Source organism: Microcaecilia unicolor, chromosome 13, assembly GCF_901765095.1.
Source record: "Microcaecilia unicolor chromosome 13, aMicUni1.1, whole genome shotgun sequence".
Lineage (NCBI taxonomy): Eukaryota > Metazoa > Chordata > Amphibia > Gymnophiona > Siphonopidae > Microcaecilia > Microcaecilia unicolor.
The window spans coordinates 249408-272000 of record NC_044043.1 but is presented as its reverse complement, the minus strand read 5'-3'; the positions used below and the strand labels follow the sequence as shown (position 1 = coordinate 272000).

At 40.7% G+C, this 22593-nt stretch overlaps 1 protein-coding gene across 1 annotated transcript in view; it reads left to right on the top strand.

The window, feature by feature from the left end:
- The window catches only part of PITPNM3 (PITPNM family member 3), a 724998-nt gene that overhangs the window by 532026 nt on the left and 170379 nt on the right, over positions 1-22593 (top strand). The window contains exon 7 of the mRNA XM_030185997.1: positions 3819-3938. Within this exon, the coding sequence (XP_030041857.1) occupies positions 3819-3938 (120 nt within the window). The remainder of the gene's footprint in view (positions 1-3818; positions 3939-22593) is intronic.

Here is a 22593-nt window from a genome sequence, read left to right as displayed (position 1 = left end):
GTTACTCCCAACTCTAGGCCATTTATAAATATGTTAAAAAGCAGCGGTTCCAGCACAGACCCCTGGGGAACCCCACTAACTACCCTTCTCCATTGAGAATACTGACCATTTAACCCTACTCTCTGTTTTCTATCTTTTAACCAGTTTTTAATCCACAATAGGACATTTCCTTCTATCCCATGACTCTCCAATTTCCTCTGGAGTCTTTCATCTGGGCCTTAATGCTTTGTCTGCTTTTAGTATAGCATTTTTTTTAACTTTATTGATTTTTAGGAAAGAACACATTTTTACAATACAAACAGAAAAATACATTTAAGGCCTCTTTTATCAAGGTGCGCGGCAATGCTTGTTGGCGTTGCTGCACCAGGGACCGCTAGTGCAGTTTGATAAGAGGCCCTTAATTCCTATTTGTGTTTATTTTCTGTGGTTCTTCTCCTGGCCCTTCCTTTGTGAACACTGAACAGAAATATTTGTTAAGCAATTGTGCAAGATGACACTTCAACAGGGATGTCCCAATCACCTATCAATAGTATGTTCCCATTCATAGCAATATTATGAATGTCTTCAATTAAATCTCTACCCTGTCTGCAAAGAAGGCTTGTATATCACATCAATGTAAATAAATGTTCGTTTCCCTCTTTCCAGATTGTTTCCTCCTTTCCTCATAAGTCCTGCAGTTCTGTAGCATTAATATTTCGCATACAGTGCCAGTCTACCCCCTCTTTCCTACCCCGTTCTTTCTGAATAGACTGTAGCCAAGTATAACTATAATCCCAGTCCAGGTTCTCAGTGAGCCACATTTCAATGATTGTCACTAAATCAGCATTAGCCTCTGCCAGAACATTATTTCCTGTACTATGATGGGCATTTTCGATATGATGTCTAAATCCGATTTTGGATGTTTTGTGGAAAATGGCCAAAAAATCCAGTAGCAAACATGGCCATTTTCAGACCAGAAAAATGTCCAACTTTTTATGTCAAAAATGGGCATTTGCTTGATGTGTCTATCTTTTTGGACCATTCTTGGAAAAAAAAAGTCCCAAAAAATGCACAAAAACAAGTCATTGGGATCTTGGGGGGAGAGGGCAGTGTATTTAGTAGACTGGCCACATACAGACATCAAACTATAAACTCAACAGGGAGTGATCTCCACAATTAATTAATAGAATATTTAGAAAAATAGGAGATTCTGCAAATAGAATGTTGGCGTGTCGGACTATAACCGCTCTGACATTTCAGAAGCCCCCAGCTCTAGTTTCAGCTTCAGGGGCAGGACTGCTTCATCGTTGGGCAAAAACCTCGTTACTCTTTCTTTTGTACTTTATATTTTAAGTTTTCTATCCTCATTTAATTCACTTTTATAGCAACGATCAAAGCATTAATTAGCTTAAATTAACTTAGCTTGTCTGTTACTTCTTCTCCTTCCGGTACTTCCTGCACCTCAATCGACCATGACCTACGATGGCCAGCGTTTCGATAACCTGCCTCAGGGTCTAGTGGTCTGCATTACATCTCCGCATAGGTGAAACAGTCTGTACCCAACTGTACACCATTACAATAGCCTTTATGCCTGCATGTGTCACCTGTATGTAGGTACAATAGGTTTTTGGTGGGTTTTGGACAGCTCACACTTTCCACAAGTTAAAGAGTGGGATATGGACCTGGGTCCCCCTTCTCTGCAGTGCACTGCACCAACCACTAGGCTACTCTGGGGACCTGCTTGCTGTTCTAATAGGACTGGCCATAACATTTGAAACTGTCATAGAGGCTGATATGAACTGTTTCTTTCACAGCTTTGGAGGGTGGGAGGAGGTCAGTGACCACAGGGGGAGTAAGGGGGGTGGGGGGTCATTTAGGGCACCTTTTTGTGACTTAGTCATGATTGAAATAGGTCTAGACCAAACCATCTAAGTTTTAGCCCCAGATGTATTTGTATGTTCCATTATGGCGGAAAAACGTCTTAAGTTTTGTGAACGCCATAACACGTCCCCTTGTGATACGACGCCCTAATATGTCCCCTTGTGATTTGGATGCACTGCATAGAAACTGCACAGAAAACTCTCTTTAAAATGTTTCATAAATAGCGATTTGGACGTTTTGGCAAAAATAAAAAAAAAAGTCCATCTGCCGCTTTGAGGCATTTTTTGGACATTTGTTTCTGTTTTGAAAATGAGCCCCTTTGGGTATTAGTATATACTGCTTTCCAGATGTTGCCTTTTTTCCCCCATTTCTATAGAGGTATTTAGAAGGCAATTCCATAAGTGGGCATCCCAAGGTTGCACAGAGGAGTCTATTCTATAATGAAACCTATGTGCCTAAGGGCCTCTTATCAAGCTGTGCAAGTGGTTCCCGGTGCAGCATTGTCGACAAAGCCCATTCAGTTTGGGCTGTGTTGGAATCGCTAGCGCATCTTGGTAAGAGGCCGTAAATAAGTGCATAAGTACATAAGTAATGCTACACTGGGAAAAGACCAAGGGTCCATCGAGCCCAGCATCCTGCCCAAGACAGCGGCCAATCCAGGCCAAGGCCACCTGGTGAGCTTCCCAAACGTACAAACATTCTACACATGTTATTCTTGGAATTGTGGAAGGAATGTGTGTAACAATATATTCTGTAAGTTACACATATGAGTGGGTGTCCTGCCCATGTACGTGCCCCCCTTATAAATTCACGCTATGTAAGTTACGCAGGAATTTGCAGAATAACACTTAGGCAACTTGCTAGCATCCTGAGGTGAAACAGTGACGTTTAAAAAAAAAAATACACATATAGGCAACTTGTTCCCATTGGTTAGAGAATACATAAGGTCCGCATGTACTTTTTATCTGCATAACTACTCCATCCACAAACACAAGTGACTGACTAGTTTGTGTTTAAGGATCCAGTTGCTTTGTGCAGGCTGAAAAATAAAGCCAAATAGGATTATGCTTTAACAAAACAGAATTTTGAAACCAGCTTTGAATTTAAGCCAGGTTAATAAGTACAGCATAGTATTCTTGCCAAAAGTAGAAAACTAAGCAAGGTGAGATTAGGTAAAGAAAAATTATACCAATTATAACAGTAATTATAAAAATGGACTGCTCAGTCAATGAAAAAGGTTTGAAATTATTTTTTCTTCACACAAGTCTTTTTATTTTTTGTTATGTTATCAGCAGGGAATATAAAAATCCTAATGTTACCACACATGTAATGGTTGCCTTCAGTAGAGATTTGGAATGACTTGGAAGTTATAACAGGATCACAGAAAGAAACTAGCTCATGTATTCAAAATTGGCCATGTCGGTGTACGATCTCTATATATAAAAGGCGCCTCCAGCCGGAAGTGTGAAGGGCCAGAGATATCCGGTTTCCCCATGAGTGAAGGAAAACAGCACAGCACGAAATCCCTCTCTCTGTAACACAAACACAGTACAGCAGGAAACGTAACACTGAAGGACTGGACTCAGAGGGAGAGAGGGCAGAGGGCAGGGACACACACACTCCCACATGCACACTCTGAAGAAAACCTTGCTAGCCCCCGTTTCATTTGCATCAGAAACGGGACTTTTTTACTAGTCTATTTATAAAAAAGGGAGTAATCCATCCTAAGGCTTTTATACTGTAGCTTTCAAATAGCCCCCAAAACATAAATAAATTTAGGTATGTGCATATATATGAGGAAAAATAGAAGGAATATGCAGAATGCCATTTCAAGATGCATTATCTCCTCCTGCGCTGTTCATTGATTTTCTGCATTGTTATGTTTAAGAATTTTTTCCACCTGACTGTCTGACATTGATCTTTTAAGAGAGTCTATAACTTCTAAATTATTTTTCCAGGTGTGTCTCATTGGTGACTGCGTTGGCGGACTCTTGGGGTTCGACGCCCTCTGTTATAGCGCAAGCACAGCGACAGCAAGTCAGAACAGTAGCCGAAGAGGGAGCATCAGCAGTACGCAGGTATACCCAGCTGCTCTTGTATCTTCTATTGCTTGGAGCAGCCATAAAGCAACCAGCTGTGTAAATGAGAACGGACTCAGCACACCTCACTTAAAATAAAATAACAAAACCATAGCAAACAAGCTAGATTAGGGATTCAAATTGAATGCCCGGGGTTGGACCTCAGAAAACAAATGCTAATGAGAATGGATGTGTGGTAGACCAGGACAGATTCTCAGAAGATTGTGTTCATGAGGAGCTAGCTAATATAAATAGAGAAAGTGATGGGGTCTGATGGATACATCTGAGGGTACTCAAGGTACTCTGAGAGGTTCTGGCAGCTCCATTGTCTGACCTTTTCAATGATTGTTTAGAGCAGTGGCGTAGCTACGTGGGGCCACGGGGGCCTGGGCCCCCGTAGATTTGGCCCTGGACCCCCCCCTGCCGACGACCCCCCCTTCCACTGCCAACCCTCCCCCCTGCTGCCGTTGCCATGGGCTACCTTTGCTGGCGGGGGACCCCAACCCCCGCCAGCCGAGGTCCTCTTCTTCTGGCACAAGGCTTCGTTCTGTTTCTGTGAGTCTGACGTCAGACTCAGAAACAGAACGAAGACTTGTGCTGGAGGAAGAGGACCTCGGCTGGAGGGGATTGGAGTCCCCCGTCAGCAAAGGTAGGCGACGGTGGGGGAGGGTCATCGGCAGGGGGGGGGTCAAAGGTGGCGGCAGCGGGGGGAGGATCTAAAATGTGCCCCCTTACCTCAGGCTCTGGACCCCCCCTCCCGCCGAAGTCTGGCTACGCCTCTGGTTTAGAGTCTGAATTGGTCCCAGAGGACTGGAGAATGGCAGATGTGATCCCTCTGCAGAAGAATGGAAGTAAGGATGAAGTTGGAAATTATAGACTTGTTAGCCTGACCTCAGTGGTGAGTAAACTAATGGAAACGCTTCTAAAGCGGAGGATTGTGAAGTTTCTAGCATCTAACGGACTTTAGAATCCAAGGCAGCATAGTTTTACTAGAGGCAGGTTTTGTCAGACAAATTTGATTGATTTTTTTTTTTTTTGAGTGAGTGACCAACCTGTTGCTAGATGGGGATTTTAGCAAAACCTTTGACACGGCTCCACATAGGCAGCTGATAAATAAACTGAGTGTCCTCAATATGGAGCCTAAAGTGACTGACTAGGTTAAAAACTGCTTAAGTGGAGGGAGATAGAGGGTAGTATTAAGTGGAGTTTTCTCAGAGGAAAAGGATGTTAGTGGTGTGCTGCAGGGATCTGTCCTTGGGCTGGCTCTTTTAAATATCTTTGGGAGTGAAATTGTGGAAGGACTGTGCCCCTTTACGAATAATACAAAACTCTGTAATAAAGTAGACACCCCAGGGGGTGTGGATAGCATGAGGAGAGATCTACCGAAGCTTGAAGAATGGTCCAGAAATTGGCAGCTAAGATTTAATGCTAAAAGATTCAGGGTCATGCACTTGGGCTGCAAAAATCCAAGGGAACGGCATTGAATAGGGGGTGAAGAACTTCTGTGTACGAAAGAAGAGTGAGACTTGGGCATGATCATATCTGATGGCAAAACAGGTAGAAAAGGTGACGGTCAAAGCCAGAAGGATGCACAGGGAGGGGAATGGCCAATAGGAAAAAAGAGATGATAGTGTCGTGTATAATCTCTGGTGAGGCCCCATTTAGAATATTGTGTTCAATTCTGGAGACCATACCTTGATGGACTCAGTCCCGAGGGCAGCAACAAAATCGGTCAGTGGTCTATGATAAAGCGTATGGAGACAGACTTATAGTCCTTGATATTGTATACTCTGCAAGAAAGGCGGGAGAGAGGGGATATGATAGAGATGTTTAAATATCTCTGTGGCATTAATATTCAGGAGGTGAAGCTTTTTCAAATGAAGGAAAAGTCCAGAATGAGAGGGCGTAGGATGAAGTTAAGCTCAGGAGTAATCTTAAGGAAATATCTTTTTATAGAAAGGGTGGTAGATGTATGGAATAACCTCCCGGTGGTGGTGGAGGAGACAAAAGACTATGTCTGAATTTAAGAAAGTGTGTAACAAGCACTCGAGATCTCTTAGGGAGAGGAGGAGGAGAGAGTGGATGCTGCAGATAGGCCACTTGGCCTTTATTTGCTGTTACCTTTCTAGGAATGAACCTTAGCTTCACTTAAGGGCCTTCTCACAAAGCTGTAGTGAGCACTAATGCCTGCTTACCGCAGCAAAAAATGCTGTACCATGGGGTGCACTGAGGAGTCCCACAGTAATTTCAGGATGTGTGTGTGCTACCTACCGGTGACTATCAATAGAAAAATTAGAAAATTCAGCCATTTTACTCCAGCAGTAAAATGGCCTTAGTGCATGGGAAAGGGCATGCTAAGGCCACCTTTTGCCCCTTAACTGCAAGATCTGCATTCTCTTTATCTTCCAACTCTATAACATCTCATTACAGAAGAGTATATTTGTCTTCCATTTTATCTGTTTCTTTATTGGAACCATTGCTGTAATGGGAACCTGCTTGCTAAGAGCAATACAGCTTTTTGTTATGAAGGTTCAAATCATGAGATGTAAATCTACAGTCGGGGGCACTTTTTCAATGGCTTGGGCATCTTTTACATGAATAAAAGTAGTTGAGTCAGCTGTATATAAGTAAGTAGAGTTTTAGCTACCTAGACATGTACATATGTTTGGCATTCATGGGGGGGGGGGGGGGGGGGTGTTATGGCACAGTTATAGAATGCTGCTAACACATTTTAAGATCTGTATTACTTTGAAATGTGTAAGCATGAAAGATAAGGGATTTTTGATTTAGTTCGTGCTTTTTTTGGTAGTAGCTCAATGTGAGTTATATTCAAGTATGGTAGGTATTTTCTTTTCTTCTTCTTCTTTTACTTTATTTTATTTATTTATTTTGGATTTTGCTCACACCTTTTTTCAGTAGTAGCTCAAGGTGAGTTCTGGTCCCTGATGGGGCTCACAGTCTGTTTTGTACCTGGGGCAATGGAGGGTTAGGTGACTTGCCGAAGCTTATAAGGAGCAGGAGTGGGATTTGAACTCTGCCTTCCTTGGTTCTCAGCCTGCTGCTCTAAACATTGGGCAGCTCTTCCACTCCTTCAGAGGGGTACTGTTTGCTGCAAAGAAAGCTTATATTCAAACAATATATGCAGGTACCTGGTGTCTGAAAATTGGCAGAACACGGTTATTCAGGGGTCAGGTGGGATGGCAAAATTGGGTCAAGTACCCTGGGTCTCGCATCTGGATCTATTCCTGCCTCCTGGCAGGTGATCACAACTGCATATCTATATCTGCCAACTTTGATCTGAAGTCTGAACATATGGGTCTAGTGGATCCTGCGAGACTCTGGGGTCCTGGAAAAGAGGGCATCAGCTAGAAATAACAAGTGTTGCCCAGTTGCCCTCCTTCTTCAAGGAAGAAGAGACTTGCACAGGTAAGAAGGTCATTCAGCACAGAGACAAGAGGGTGTTTGTGCTTTCCTGTCATGAAAAAGAGAAGACCTCCAGCATCAAATTAGGGGATCAACATTCAGCAGGAGATGCCGGGCAGGAATCTGTCCATTTAACTCTCACTGACCAGGCCCAGACATGTCATTCAGTGGCACATAACCAGATAGTGCTACTGAATATCACGTCTCACTGCTGTAGCACTATCCAGTTATCAAAAAGAGTGTATGGAAGCAACTCACACTGGCCTAGAGGAGCCTGGTGTAGGCAACCATTATGGTCTGAATATCCTGTTTTAAGGTGTGTTATATGTCCTTATTAGAAGGACTTAATGTACCCCTGCTGCAGGCAATCCCCTGCCGAAACATGTTGAGCTTCTACTAGCACGTCTGTGTGGTAGGACAGTACAAGCACACATTTTTAAAATCAAAGATTGCTTTTTCAATAAATCTTTTTTTATTTAACAGCCACTGGGGGGGTTCTTTTGGCTGCTCCTTTTCTGACGTTCAGCAGCACTTAACCAGACAATGCTGCTAAATGATAGGTCTCACTGCCGTGGCACTGTCTGGTGAGTGCTGTGGTGATTTGTGAGTGGAGCATAGGTGGAGCCAGGTGTTATCCAGGACCTGGTGCCCGAATAAGTATCCAGGCAAGTAGGACACAAATTAGACCTACTCAATTCCGGTCCTTGAGGTCCACAGTCAGGCTAGGGTTTCAGGATATCCACAATGAATATGCACGAGAGAGATTTGCATACCAAGGAGGCAGTGCATGCAAATCTCTCATATGCATATTCATTGTGGATAGCCTGAAAACTTTGCCTGCCTGTGGAATTCAAGGACTGGAATTGAGTAGCCCTGACATAAATAACAGTCAACTTCCTGAATAGTTCGCCGGGTACTGGTTCTCAATGTCAGCTGTACCCGAGTAACTTCCAGTAGCCACTCAAGACTCGGATATTCAACCCCAGTAGCTGGATCTAGCCTAGTAGCTATCAACATTTTACATTAAAAAAAATTCTGACCACTGCAGGTTTGATATTGCTTGGATAGATTCTAGAGGGGTGTTGGGTGGAGGTGGGAACCTGGGGGGTACTGTAGGTATTGGGAAAGGGAATCTGCATTTATTTTTATTTGGATTTGGCTTGCACCTTTTTTGAGAGAACAGGGATGTTTAAGTGAGTTTTGGAGAGGAGGGAGGTTCAGGGTTTAGGAAAGTGGTGGGGAACGGGTTCAATTCATTATTGGAAGAAGGATTGGGTCTTGAAGGATTTATTTTTAAAATATGAGTTGGGAGGAAGGGGTATCAGGGCTTAGGGATAGGGTTCTAGGATTTTAATTTGGGCATCCGAAGGGAGGCCAGAGAAAACTTTCAAACGAATTAGTCAGTCAGTCCTCATTTTCAGTGTTGATTGACTTAAGATTTGTAAATCCAGTCTGTCAAATTTTGAGCAGCTAGATTTATCCAAATTTTCAGAAAAAGCCAATTAGATTAACCTAAACAGAATCATCTTACATAAGTACATAAGTACATAAGTAGTGCCATACTGGGAAAGACCAAAGGTCCATCTAGCCCAGCATCCTGTCACCGACAGTGGCCAATCCAGGTCAAGGGCACCTGGCACGCTCCCCAAACGTAAAAACATTCCAGACAAGTTATACCTAAAAATGCGGAATTTTTCCAAGTCCATTTAATAGCGGTCTATGGACTTGTCCTTTAGGAATCTATCTAACCCCTTTTTAAACTCCGTCAAGCTAACCGCCCGTACCACGTTCTCCGGCAACGAATTCCAGAGTCTAATTACACGTTGGGTGAAGAAAAATTTTCTCCGATTCGTTTTAAATTTACCACACTGTAGCTTCAACTCATGCCCTCTAGTCCTAGTATTTTTGGATAGCGTGAACAGTCGCTTCACATCCACCCGATCCATTCCACTCATTATTTTATACACTTCTATCATATCTCCCCTCAGCCGTCTCTTCTCCAAGCTGAAAAGCCCTAGCCTTCTCAGCCTCTCTTCATAGGAAAGTCGTCCCATCCCCACTATCATTTTCGTCGCCCTTCGCTGTACCTTTTCCAATTCTACTATATCTTTTTTGAGATACGGAGACCAGTACTGAACACAATACTCCAGGTGCGGTCGCACCATGGAGCGATACAACGGCATTATAACATCCGCACACCTGGACTCCATACCCTTCCTAATAACACCCAACATTCTATTCGCTTTCCTAGCCGCAGCAGCACACTGAGCAGAAGGTTTCAGTGTATCATCGACGACGACACCCAGATCCCTTTCTTGATCCGTAACTCCTAACGCGGAACCTTGCAAGACGTAGCTATAATTCGGGTTCCTCTTACCCACATGCATCACTTTGCACTTGTCAACATTGAACTTCATCTGCCACTTGCACGCCCATTCTCCCAGTCTCGCAAGGTCCTCCTGTAATCGTTCACATTCCTCCTGCGACTTGACGACCCTGAATAATTTTGTGTCATCGGCGAATTTAATTACCTCACTAGTTATTCCCATCTCTAGGTCATTTATAAATACATTAAAAAGATGTTCTTATACCCGCTCAGTGGGTCTTTGAATATTTCCTTCAGAGATTTATTGTTAAATGTGATAGGATAGGGCAGACTTCTTCACTATTTTTTTAAGTGGGGACCAGTTTGTCAAATGAAAATTCAATGTGATAGCCAAGACCATCACTGGACAGAGCAGCAGAAATCCTGTCATCATCTATGATCTTGTCTCTCAACCCTCCCCTCCCCTCCCCCCTACTTTCTCTGGAAGCTTGTCTGTGATGCCACCTTTTAAGCAGCTATTTTGTTGTGTTCTAGCATTACATAGCTGGCAGTAAGTCTGAACTGCATGGTGCCCTCTCAGTCTTGTGAGAATAAAGTTGGATTTTGGGCAACACATAGCTCAAACTCACAGAAAGCTCTAAAGTATAGATATTAAACAGAATAATTCTTAAGGCGATATGTCATAAGCAAGTCTATGTACTGAGTAAAGAGTCAAGGGGCCATAGTTAGGGTTGATGGTGGCCACCACTGGCCCCCAGGGCCTTGCAATGAAGAACACTGGGGTAGGGTGTGCCAAAGGGTCCTGCTGATCTGTCAGGAACTCTTTAATACAGAGTCTTCATTGCTTGCTATGGCAGGTTTTATTTCAGAATTAGCTATTGTCTCTTTTGGTGATTGCACATGGAGATTTTAATATTCATGTAGAGGTTTGTTGAAGGATTAAAAAAATAATTTTCAGGTTATTAAGATGTCTGGGTCTAGTCCAATTAATCAATGCTCTTCCTCATGTTGCTAAACATTCTTTAGATTGGTCTTTAGATTAAAAAATGACATGCAGATAGTTGAAAATGCAATAATTATTGTGGATAAATCATTTTCTGATTATATTTTAATATGTAGTAGTTTTGAATGCCTGCAGACCAACACGGTAGCTCATGTGATCTATAGAATAAGTTGACCATCTGGAGGACTGACGACAACTACTGACCAATATGTTACACTATCTAAAGCCTCCCCAATTACTCAAACATGAGAGCCAAACAGATGGAAATCTAAATACCTAATTGAATTAAATATTTAGACCATGTTAAGATTCATGTGTCATAATTAAATTTCCAAAGAAAATGCATTTTTTGAATGTATACCAATGGCTTCAAAGAGTTTCTTAGGCCTGTTTTCTGCTGTCAAAGAAATGATCTGACCATTCAGCAATCCGTATATTATTTTCTCAATGTGCTTAAAATGTTCTTATTTTTCTTATGTTATTTTATTTTCTTCAATCAGTGAATATGCTATATCTTTTGCATTATCATTTTTCCATTGTTTCAGCAAGTACTTACGGTACCTGACTATTATACAAGGTGTAAAAGTGCCTCAAGGCATCCCCTATAATACAAGAACAAGGGGGATGCCTTGAGGCACTTTTGCACCTTGTATAATATTCAGGTAAGTACTTGCTGAAACAATGGAACAGCGATAATGCAAAAGATATAATAAGAAAAATAAAAATGTAAGCAGATTAAGAAAATAATATGGATTGATGAAGAGACAAGGTGATAAACCTACTTCCATCCTTTCAAAGCCTAAAGCTTAAGTGGAAGCTCACCTCTGAGGAACCCAGGGCCGTGCCAATGCGGTAAGCCAGGTAAGCAATGCAGGGGGGCGCCTGCCTTCGAGGGGCGCTGCTGCCCTGGTCCCTGCCTTCCACTCACTTGCAAAATCTTTTAGCTGAAGTTGCGATCGCCCCTGCCCTAAAACCGAAAGTGAAAGCAACAGCATTATTCACTGAGGCAGGCAGGCTCTTCAAGTTATTTTAAAGAATGCAACCAAATTGCTATATATGCTGTGGTTTGTGGCTAATTCCTCACTCAGGGTGAGCTTCAGAGCTTGAACCGCATTCAAATTAAAGACAACCTGAAATTTTAAAAGTGCTAAAAATAAGTTTTAAAAGTATTTGTATTAAATCTAATTGCAGAATTCAGGTGCTGGGACTCTGTACTTGGTTGTCATATGCTCAGATTTGTTTAAATCGTATGCAAATTAGTCCGTTTTTGGGAGGTTCTCATTTGCATATTTATGAATAAAAAATGATGGAAGTGTTTACAGCCTTAATGTTAGGGCATGGCTCTGATCAAAAGTGTGAAGTTTGGTCCAAAAACGAAGGGTTTATCTAGTGTTTTTCACTAAAAATTCCCATTACAGTGTCTGTATGTTAATCTGCATTCAAATAGAGCTCTCTGATTGGATGATCAGCTTTTGTTAGAAATCTGCCCGGAAGGGAACAGAGTGAGACAGCAACTGACTGTCGGTTTGGCCAAGAGAGACATGCAGCTGTGAGTTGCTGTGTGTGTTGACTGAAATTATAAAAGACTGCCAGATTATGTGGTAAATGAGAAAATATGAATGAAAAGAGGTTGGTGGAGATTGAAGTTTGAGATTTCTCTAGTGAAAAAGGATCTGAATATTTCAGGATTACTTGAAGTTTATGAAGAATAGAAAAGGGTGAATTTCAGTTTAAGAGTGTTTAAATCCTATAAGCTATATAAAGGCTAGGTAGATTTAAGTGACTGTAAGCAAGGAAACCTTAATATTTAATCTGAAATAAATATTTGATCTGAGATAGTTGATCAGAGACAAATGTTTGATCTGAATTATATCCTTTGGTGCAAAGGAGATTAGAAAAAGAATCTTTGGAAACTAAGAGGACTTTGCTCACATTTTGAATTAGCATTCCTATTTTGAGTTGGAAATCTTTGAAGTGTTATGAAAATACATTTTACTTTAATGAAATTGCTAAACTTTAGAGTCAGAGCCTTATCAATGAGGGATACATACAGTGCTATTTTTTTCCTGAGGTCCAGCTTACTTGCCTGCTCCCTTCTGTTCCTGCTTTGCTAGACGGAGGGGGTGGGGGCGCCAACTGATAGTCTGCAGGGGGGCACCAGAGACCCTAGGCACGGCCCTGGAGGAACCTTTTTTGAAAATGAGCATACCTATTATGATTAGTTGTTAAACAATACTAGCTTTATGTTAGAAGATTGTGTATAACTGTCTTCTAACAGTGATTGTTATATTAGCGAATAATTGTGAGCCTTTGGAAATGTCATATGCTAAGCACCAGTTCTATAAGTGCCATTATAAGAATAATGGAGTAAGTTGGCTTTGATGTACCTAAATGTAGGCATAGACAGTTATGCCACGTCTACGGCAGGCTTAACTGTTCACACCTAAATGTGGCATTTTAGCATTTATAGAACTGCACTCTAGAACTTATACACGTGTATTATTATGTGCATAAGCGCTGGTATTCCATAACATAGGCACAGAAAGTGCATCTTTTGGCACCCTGTTACAGAATTAGGGGTTATATGATTTTACATAAAATTAAATGAAAATTGATGTGGGTACTAGAGGTGGAACTGGGGCCGGAGCTCAGGTCCCCCCAAACAAGAAGGTGTTCCACTGCCCCTGAGAGAGGGGAGGGTAGAGAGAAGGTGAATGCTAGATGGGGGAGAGGGGGTAGGGAGGAGGGAGAAGAGAAAGATGATGCTGGACTGGGGGTGGCGCCGACTGCTAGTTTGCAGGGGGTGAAAACAAAAAAAGGGGTGGGGAAAATAGGCTCTATTCAAACAATGGGGCAGACGTATAAATTAGTTAAAACAATGATTTTTATTGTGAATAGGTGACTCAACACAGCCGTGTTTCGGCGCCGTAGCGCCTTCCTCAGGAGTCTATAAAAACAAATATAATGACAGAAATAATACATAAATACTGCATACAAAATAAATATATCAGTGTATGTATATACTAAATGAACATCTGAAAACATATATATGAGTTAAAACCAAATGAACATATATAGATGTAAAAAACAGAGCAAAATTATAACCAATTTCAAATCCATAAAAGTAATATTAAAATAACAGTCATGTAATCTCTAAAAGAATTAAATGTGAAAAAATGGTGTTGCAGAGTAAATGCATGCATCAGTAATGCAAAAACGAATGCTTATACAGGGAGTAAGGTAAGGTGTGATGTTTACACAATAGACAGCAAACACAGGGTTCCAAACAGTATCTGATTGGTTACATACAAGAGTCTGTAGGTGTCCAAAAATTGTTGGCCAGAGAGAGTACAATGAGTATACAAAGAGTGACAGAGTGGTAACATGATGTATAGACAAATAGAGTGTATAGATAATAAGGGGTGAGGTAGATTTGAAACATGCACATGAAAAAAGATATAAATGAATATATATGTGAGAAAATAGACAGAGAGTGATGATAAGGTGCTAAGAGAAAGAGAGAGGGTATGGGGGGGGGGGGGAGAAGAAGGGAGGGAAAAACAGGACTAAAATAGGAAAAAATTAAATAATAATAATCATAATATCAAAAAAGGGGTGTATCAAAAATAATCAGGTAGAAAAATGATATCAAAAAGAAAATTTCCAAGTGGATGTATAACTAACCTTCCGGAAGTGTTTCAATCTTTGGGGTGATTGGCACACTGGGGAAAAAACACTAGGGGATACACAATCCTTTCTGAAGAAAATAAATAAGATAAAAATAAATAATAAGCAATAAATGGATAAGTTCTAAGTGGATATCTAAAAGAAAAGAATAGGAAATGACAAATACCAGAGCGGAGAAAAATATGAAAAAATAGAAAAGATAATGTATAGAAATATAAATATCAAGACATTAAAAGGTAATAGTGAAATAATGCATAGGTAGGAATCAGGGGGTGGAGAGATGTAGCCAAGGAGTAACAGGTAAACGTAACAATGAAAAATATTTACTGACCTTCCAAAGGAATATTCAATGGTTAGATGGGTAACACTCAGGAAGATAATGGCATAAAGAAATGCACAGTTCCTCCTGAAAGAGATAATGGGTATGGGAAAGGATCAACAAAGACTACTGATCGTAATCAAGGAGAAAGAGCCATATGAATAGGAATGACTGATGGGAAAGCCTTTGAATGCTCACTTTGGGAATGACAAATGTAGAAAAGTGTAGAGTAAGAACGGGTAGTGCATGTCTACTGGGAAGGTGTGAACTAAGAAAATGACTAAGCATCACCGCCATGAGGTGAAGTGAAGAGAGGGAGCAAAGTATTGTAGTCTGCTCGTGTGGACTGCAAAATGAATGTATGAAAGATTAAGTAGAAACGAACAGGAAGAAGATTGATGAAACTCGCACAGGTGGACTAAAAACGCCTAAAGAAACGTATGACACTAGTGTGGCAGAATGTATATCTAAAAGACGTTAGGGCAGAGGTTTTTAATCATAAAAAATGCCACGAAAAAGGATGCTGGAAAAAGGTGTGTCCATAAATTAGTGTGCGACGTGCAGGAAGTGAATAGAGGTTAAAAGTCAGAATATTTACCTTGAGAGCGAGCGAGTGGCGATGCAAAAATCTCAAGAATATTTGCACATCCGAAACCGGCGTGCGGTTTGGCCGAAGGATAAATGCCTGAAAAACGCGCCAAAATAAAGGGGGCGTGGTCACGTCCAGAGCGTCAAACGTCATAGTGAAATATGTGGCTAAGAAGTGATAGGCAGAAAGAGAACAGAAATAGGATATACTGGGACATGTATTGTAAATAGATGGATTTTAAAAAATGAGTTTCCCAAATGGATGAATTTTAATATAAAGTATGAATTGTAAATCAATAAATTAAAAATATTATTTCCTAAGAGGAAAAAATAAACATTTAAAGTAACTGGGAAAAAAAGCAGGCACGACGATCTGTTCACGAAGCTCGAAAATAGTAAGGCAGTGCCATCTGGTCATGTGTCTAGGGGAGATAGATCAATGTTATAGGGATCTACATAACAGGTTAGTTACACATCATCTGCAAAGTAATATCCCTTGATACCAAAACATTGTATTAGGGCAGCACGTGGGTTTATGGAAATATAGAAAGAACTGGGGTTAATATGGAGTTCAGGTGAGAACTGTGGTAAGACGAACCAAAGACATGATCTGAGAACAGTTAAGTCCATTCACCATCACCTAGGGTGCTGGTGGTGTCAGTTGAATTATGGTGCTGTTTTCACTCCCTTCCGTTGCAGTTTTCAATGCCGTTGCTATACTCTCCCCTCCCTCCCTCCCCCAATATTCATCCGGCAGTGGTGGGTATTTTGCTGCCTGATACCGGCGTTATTCCCGGACATTCAATACTGGGCCTGAATTGAATATTTATTTTTGGTGGGGGGGGGGGGGGGGGTTGAGTTGGCTAACATGTAGCCTCTAAATCCATATTCAGTCCTCACCTACATAAACCAAACTGCTAAAAGATATAGGACTGCTATTCATGGAGCCTGATTTAAGCAGTTTACCTATGCGGTGAATATCGTTACTTGACCCTACTCCACCTCGGAATGCCCACAACTTAGCTGCTTTTGACTTTGGTGCTAACCAGTAGTTTTCAACAAAGATAACTGGGTAAGTGCCACTGAAATGACCAGATTAGTCATAAGCAAGCGATTTAACTGTGCGGTGGCTATGTCCGGCTGGTGAAATCATTCTGAATATCAGCCGGTGTATCTTCTCTCCCCCGTCCTTCATGTATATTTCCTCACCTCCTGAACTACACCTGCCCCTGGCATTTAGGCTGTAATAAAGAGCAGTTTCCTCTATCATAGAAGGATTAGACAGTCACTCATTTTTGAATAATAAGAGCTAGTCATTGTAGTTCACTGCTGAAAGTAATTTAATATTTTTATCCCCCCATTTCACACAAGAGAAACTATTACAAAAGCCACACAATTCCATTGTATATGCTCTGATCCAAGAGACGGAGATAAAGAACTCAAAATCCTGCCTGAATGTGGACACCTCTTCTGGTGTCTGTGATGGATGGCACTGAATAAGCAGCCTTTTCTCTCTTCTTCCTCTATGACACTGGATTGGAGCTCACAACTCCAAAAATATTTCTGACATGTTGGCACCGAGTCCTTCGGGTTGAGTGGCACAAAAGAAACTCCAGAAACCTGAAGGTGTATTGGGCCTGCCTCCTGCAGGGCATAAGTAACTACAGGGTGGATAGGGTGTAGGTTATATGTGCATCAAGGAATGGCATTTTAGAATAAGGACAACCAAGTTAGTATGTCACATATGGCTGTCCATTTCTCATGTATTTTAGAATAGGCTATATGTCAGGAGATCCTGTTCTTAAAATATGAGAAATGGATGTTCATGTGCTAGTTACATGCAGCAGTAAACGTCCATTTCAGAAACTGTAACATATGAATAGGGCAAAAAAGGGGCATGGAATATCCATGTTATAAAATAACCACATAGTCCTCCCTGTTGAGTAGTCACCTAATGGTTTAAGTAGCGGGCTGAAAACCAGAGGACCCCAGTTAAAATCCCAGTATGGATCTTTGTGTGTGTGTGTTTTTTAATTGTGAGCCCTCTGGGTACAGAATACCTACTGTGACATCCTTAATCTCTCCAGTGGAGAACTGTTCAATTAGAGCATCTTTCTGTAACCTGAACGTGCCGGGTATCAGATTTAAATACAAATAACCATCTTTTTGAACATAGGCATCACTTTCCCTTCTGGAATTAGAGTTGAATATCCATATTTTGGTCCCTCCTTAGTCCAACCCAAAACATGGCCAGACCACGCCCATCATTATAAGGATGTACTGCAGTTTTAGATGTTCATATCCCACCTTTAGGAACGGAATTTGGCGCCCATGCATTATGGATGTTTACATTTCAGTTTTCAGATGTCCTAAACATGAGTAGAGCTTCTAAAATAAGGGACATGGTATATTATATGACATCAGGGTCACTTGCCTAGGTAGCTGTAGTCTAAATAATATGGGAGTGTGTATGCAGATGATTTTTTCCACTGGGACTGGCCATGGAAGGATTATGGAGATGTGATTATGTCGGGGAAAAGTGTGTAAGCCTAAATCTGGAAGAGAATTGTGTCTTTTGCCCTCTTTTCTGTTTTGTTCAACATGGAGCACAGATCTCCTGTTTGGTTGAGTCCTGACTACTGGCTTAATCTCTACACAAAGGAAAAAGCAAAAAGGAATTATTTTTGTCATCTTTTCATCTTAAGAAGGTCTAGAGGGTACTTCCCCCTTGCCATCCCAAGATGAGTAGAGAGCTGGAAGAGTTTAGATCTCCAATTTACAGTAAAGGAAAAGGAACAGAGAATTCCTTGATTTGTTGTGGTGATGCCCAGAGGGAAAAAATTCCCTCTTTTGGAAAGTATCTTACAGGACAGACAATGGAAATCCTGGATATAAGAGGCAAGAGGATCCTGGTATTGCAGTTCAGAAAGGAATTTTCTTATTAGTGGAGTAAAAAAAAAAAAAAAAAGGAAGGATCCTGCCAGATGCCCGAAGACCCTGGATTGAAAATGAACAGTGGACATCTCTATAACTCTATAAAAATGGGGTAAAGGCAAAATCTGGAAATGCCTTCATTATGGGAAATAAGATTCTGGCTGTGATGGAAAAGGCTGACTTGGATTTAGTGGTGGTCACAGAGGTGTGGCTCACTAAGAACCATGACTGATATATATATATATATATATATATATATATATATATATATATATATATATATATATACTGGGCTGTAATCTACTAAGGTAGAAAGGAAGGAACAATAGTGGCATATGTTAAAGATAATATTAAAGGCACAGAATTGCAGGGTTTATACAGTAAGGAGGAGATACTGTGGGTTAATCTGGAAAGAGGAAATGAACATCTACATTCATTGGTGTTATATACAGGCCTCCTTCACAGGCAGAAGAAGTGGACAGAGCTTTAACTGACATTTATAATATAGCTTTGAAAGAAGTAAAACCACTGAAAAGTGATTTCAATATGTTGGATGTTGACGGGAATGCCCCTGTTCTAGTGTTATCTAGCAGTAGGGAGATACTGGATTTTCTACAAAGACAACTGTTTTTGACATTTGTAATGGAATTCATGTAGGATGTGGCCATACTGGACCTGGTGCTTTATGAATGGGGAGAGTGTTTCTTATGTTATAATGGATGATCATCTGGCATCCAGCAAGTGTGAAAAGGGTTTATTCAAAAGTGAACTCAATAGAATAAAATAAAACATAGAAAATAAATTAAGATGATATCTTTTTATTGGACTAATTTAATAAGTTAGTCCAATAAAAAAGGTATAATCTTAATTTTTTTCTATGTTTTATTTTATTCTATTTCTATTGATTACATTTAAAAGTGGACTAACACGGCTACCACATCTCTCTATTCAAAAGTGCCAACACAAATGAGAATCCTAATTGCAATCTAGTTACACATAAACAATGCTGCACTTTAAGTAACCACTATCCACTCTTAAAGTACTATTCAAAAAAAAACTTTATTTAAACATAGTGCTATTAAACAAAATATAAGTCCCTTTCTAAAACCCAATATTCTCCCCACTGTTCCCAAATACCATACATATCACATTCACACACAATCACACAGCACACAGATCTGGATACTTCTGCTCCAGCATATGAACATTTGCAAAAAATCTGCATCCATCAGCTCAGTATAGAATCATATCTCAAGCAATTGCAAAGAAAACCCTGCTGCAGATCAGCCAACCGCCCTTCAGCACTTGAACTGTTATACAAATGTTAATCCATAGCACCAACACTTTCAGAAGAAAGTTCTATTCAAAAGTGAAGATTCTAGATGTCAAAAACTCTTTGTCAAGATGGGAAGATACTTTAAGCAGTTGTTAGCCAGATGGGACCATCTGGGAGAAGTAGAAAAGCAGTTGTTAAAACTGAAAGGGGCTGTTTTAAGGGCAAACGAACCTTTTGTTAGGAAAGTAAATAAAAATAAGAGGAAACCAAGGCCACTTTGGTTCTCAAAAGTAGCTGAAAAGGTAAGAAAAAAAGTTTTTTATAAACTACAAGAGAACATTATCAGGAAAAGTTAAAACAAGCTGGTAAAGTAGGCTGAAAAATAAGGGGTCCTTTACTGAGGTGCGCTGAAAAAATGGACTGCTTTAGTGTAGGCGCATGTTTTGGGTGCACACAGATCCATTTTTCAGCACACCTGCAAAAAATGCCTTTTAAAAGTTTTTGCCAAAAATGGTCGTGTGGCAAAATGGCGAGTGTCTATTTTGAGTCTGAGCCCTTACTGCCAGTCATTGACCTAGCGGTCAAATGCCACTTGGCGTGCGTAGCAGATGCGTGCCAGAAAATAAAAATTATTTTTCAGACATGCGTATCAGACGCGCGCCAAAAATGAAATTACCGCAAGAGCCATGCGGTAGCTGGGTGGTAACTCCAAATTAGCACACATTGGGCGCGGGTAGACGCTTACGTGGCTTAGTAAAAGGGCCCCTAATGTTGCAAATATAAGAAAACATAGCCAATACTGTAATATGAGGGACTAACAGAGTTAGAAACTAGTTACATGGAATAGTTCACTATGAGGAAAAGAGCATTACTAGTGGTGTGACCCAGAGATCAGTTCTTGGTTCTGTTCTTAATAAAAATTTTGTAAATAATATTATGGTTTATTTAACTTAATATACCGTCATTTCATGTATACACAACAATGCAGGATCCAGAATACAAAACAGGAGAAATCCTCTACGACGATGAAACAGAGCAGGCAAAAGTAGAGGCTGATCAAAGATGAGTCACCACTGGAGATATGTATCCAACAATCTTTATTATAATGAAAAACTAAAGGACCCAACACGGGCCGTGTTTCGACGCACGCAAGCGTCTACATCAGGGGTCAAACGGTAAACTCCAAATGTAGGCACAGGACCGCAGCAATATTCAAATTTGAAGTTGGACACCTTACCCGAATGCTTGTATATACAAAGCAAATGGAACAAAGTTCTTGCAATGACTGCGGGAGCAAAACAATCGCAAAAAAGAAAACAATGCAGTTCACAATACGAAAAAGGCAGAGGCACTGCACGGAATCTAAATATCAAAAGAGAAATAGGAACTCCATTACAAGTTGAAAGGATAGGAAAACCAAAACATAAAATCCCAGCAGATTGCCATGTCACCAGCCAAAAGGTGCACCTGAAATCTCTTTACCTAGGTGTTTTAGTTCAGAAAGGCTAATTGAAACAAATGAGTCTTAAGAGCTACTTTAAACTTAGAAGAAGAAAGCTCAGTATGAAGAGATTAAGGTAACGAATTCATAAAGCAGGCGCTACGCAAAAGAATGCACATTGTTGTGTGGATTAATAATGCACAAGACTTATAGAAGGTAGATCTAAGGAAGGGCTGAATGGTAAGGTTTGCTTCTTTGCAGATGATACCAATAGAGTAGGTACCCAGGATGGTGTGGATATCTAGAAAAGCTTCAGAATAGTCTAGAATTATGCAGCTAAGCTTTAATGCTAAAAAATGCAGGTTCGGGCATTTGTGCTGCACAAACGAAACAAAATAGGGGGTCAAGTATTTCTGTGCATGAAAGAAGAGCGGGACTTGGAGGTGATCATATCTGCTGATCATAAGATGGCCAAACAGGTAGAAAAGGTGATGCAAAAGCCAGAAGGATGCTTGGGTGCATAGGGAGGAGGAATTGTCAACAGAAAAACAGGAGTTTAATAGTGCCTCTGTAGAAGTCTCTGGTGAGCCCCCATGTAGAGTACTGTGACCACATCTTCTAAACTATATAAACAGGATGGAGTCAGTCCATGGGGTGTCTACTAAAATGGTCAGTGTTCACCATAAAGTGTATGGGGCAGACTTAGACCTCAATGTGTATACTTCGGAAGAAAAGTGGAAGGGAGAAGATATGATAAAGATATTTAAATGCCTCCCTACCATAAATGCTTAGGAGGGTGGCCTTTTTCAATTGAAAAGAAGCTCTGGAGCAAGGAGGTGTAAGTTGAAGGTGAAATGGGGATATATTCAGGAATAATCTAAGGAAATATTTCTTTAAGAAAAGAGTGGAACTGCCTCCCAGTGAAGGTAGTAGAGATGGAGGACTGTATCTGAATTCAAGAAAACAAGGGACAAGCACAGAAGATCTATAAGGAGAGAATGGATAGTAGAGATTAGTAGTTTGTATGGATGTGCAGACTGGATAGGTCACATGGTCTATATCTGCCAATTTCTTTTTCTATATTTCTGTGTTAAAAAGAAGGATAAGCTTCTTCCTAATATATGTCTTTCTGTTTTGTCTTGAAGATGATAGTTTTTCCAGTAGTTTGGAAGTAGGACTGGTGCCAGGCAGACTTCTATGATCTGTGCCTCAGAATTGGTAGTGGGTGGAGAGATTAAGTGTGCTAGTGTTTAATCCTGAAGAAGTGGAACCTGTACAGACTGGATGGACCGTGCAGGTCTTTGCCAACATTGATAATATGTTGTTGTTCCAATTTTAATCACCCAATAGTGACTTAAGTTTTGCACAAAGCAGTCAAACCTGGAATGACTTGGATCTCCTGTAGGAGAGAGGAGGGAGAAAGATGCTATGTCCATATGAAGTATCCAGAAGACTTGGGTCCTTGAGAGAAGTTCCTCTCCCCCTCCTCAGAAGTTAAGGAGGGCGGACTCTCCCTGTATAACTTTAGGTCTTAGATGCTACTAGAAGATCCATTACAATAATCCTTCCAATGGGACCTTACACATAAACTTATGTACTTCCTTATTGTACTAGAGGCTTTAATGGACTTACCAACAGAGTACCTGAGATGGTTGGCC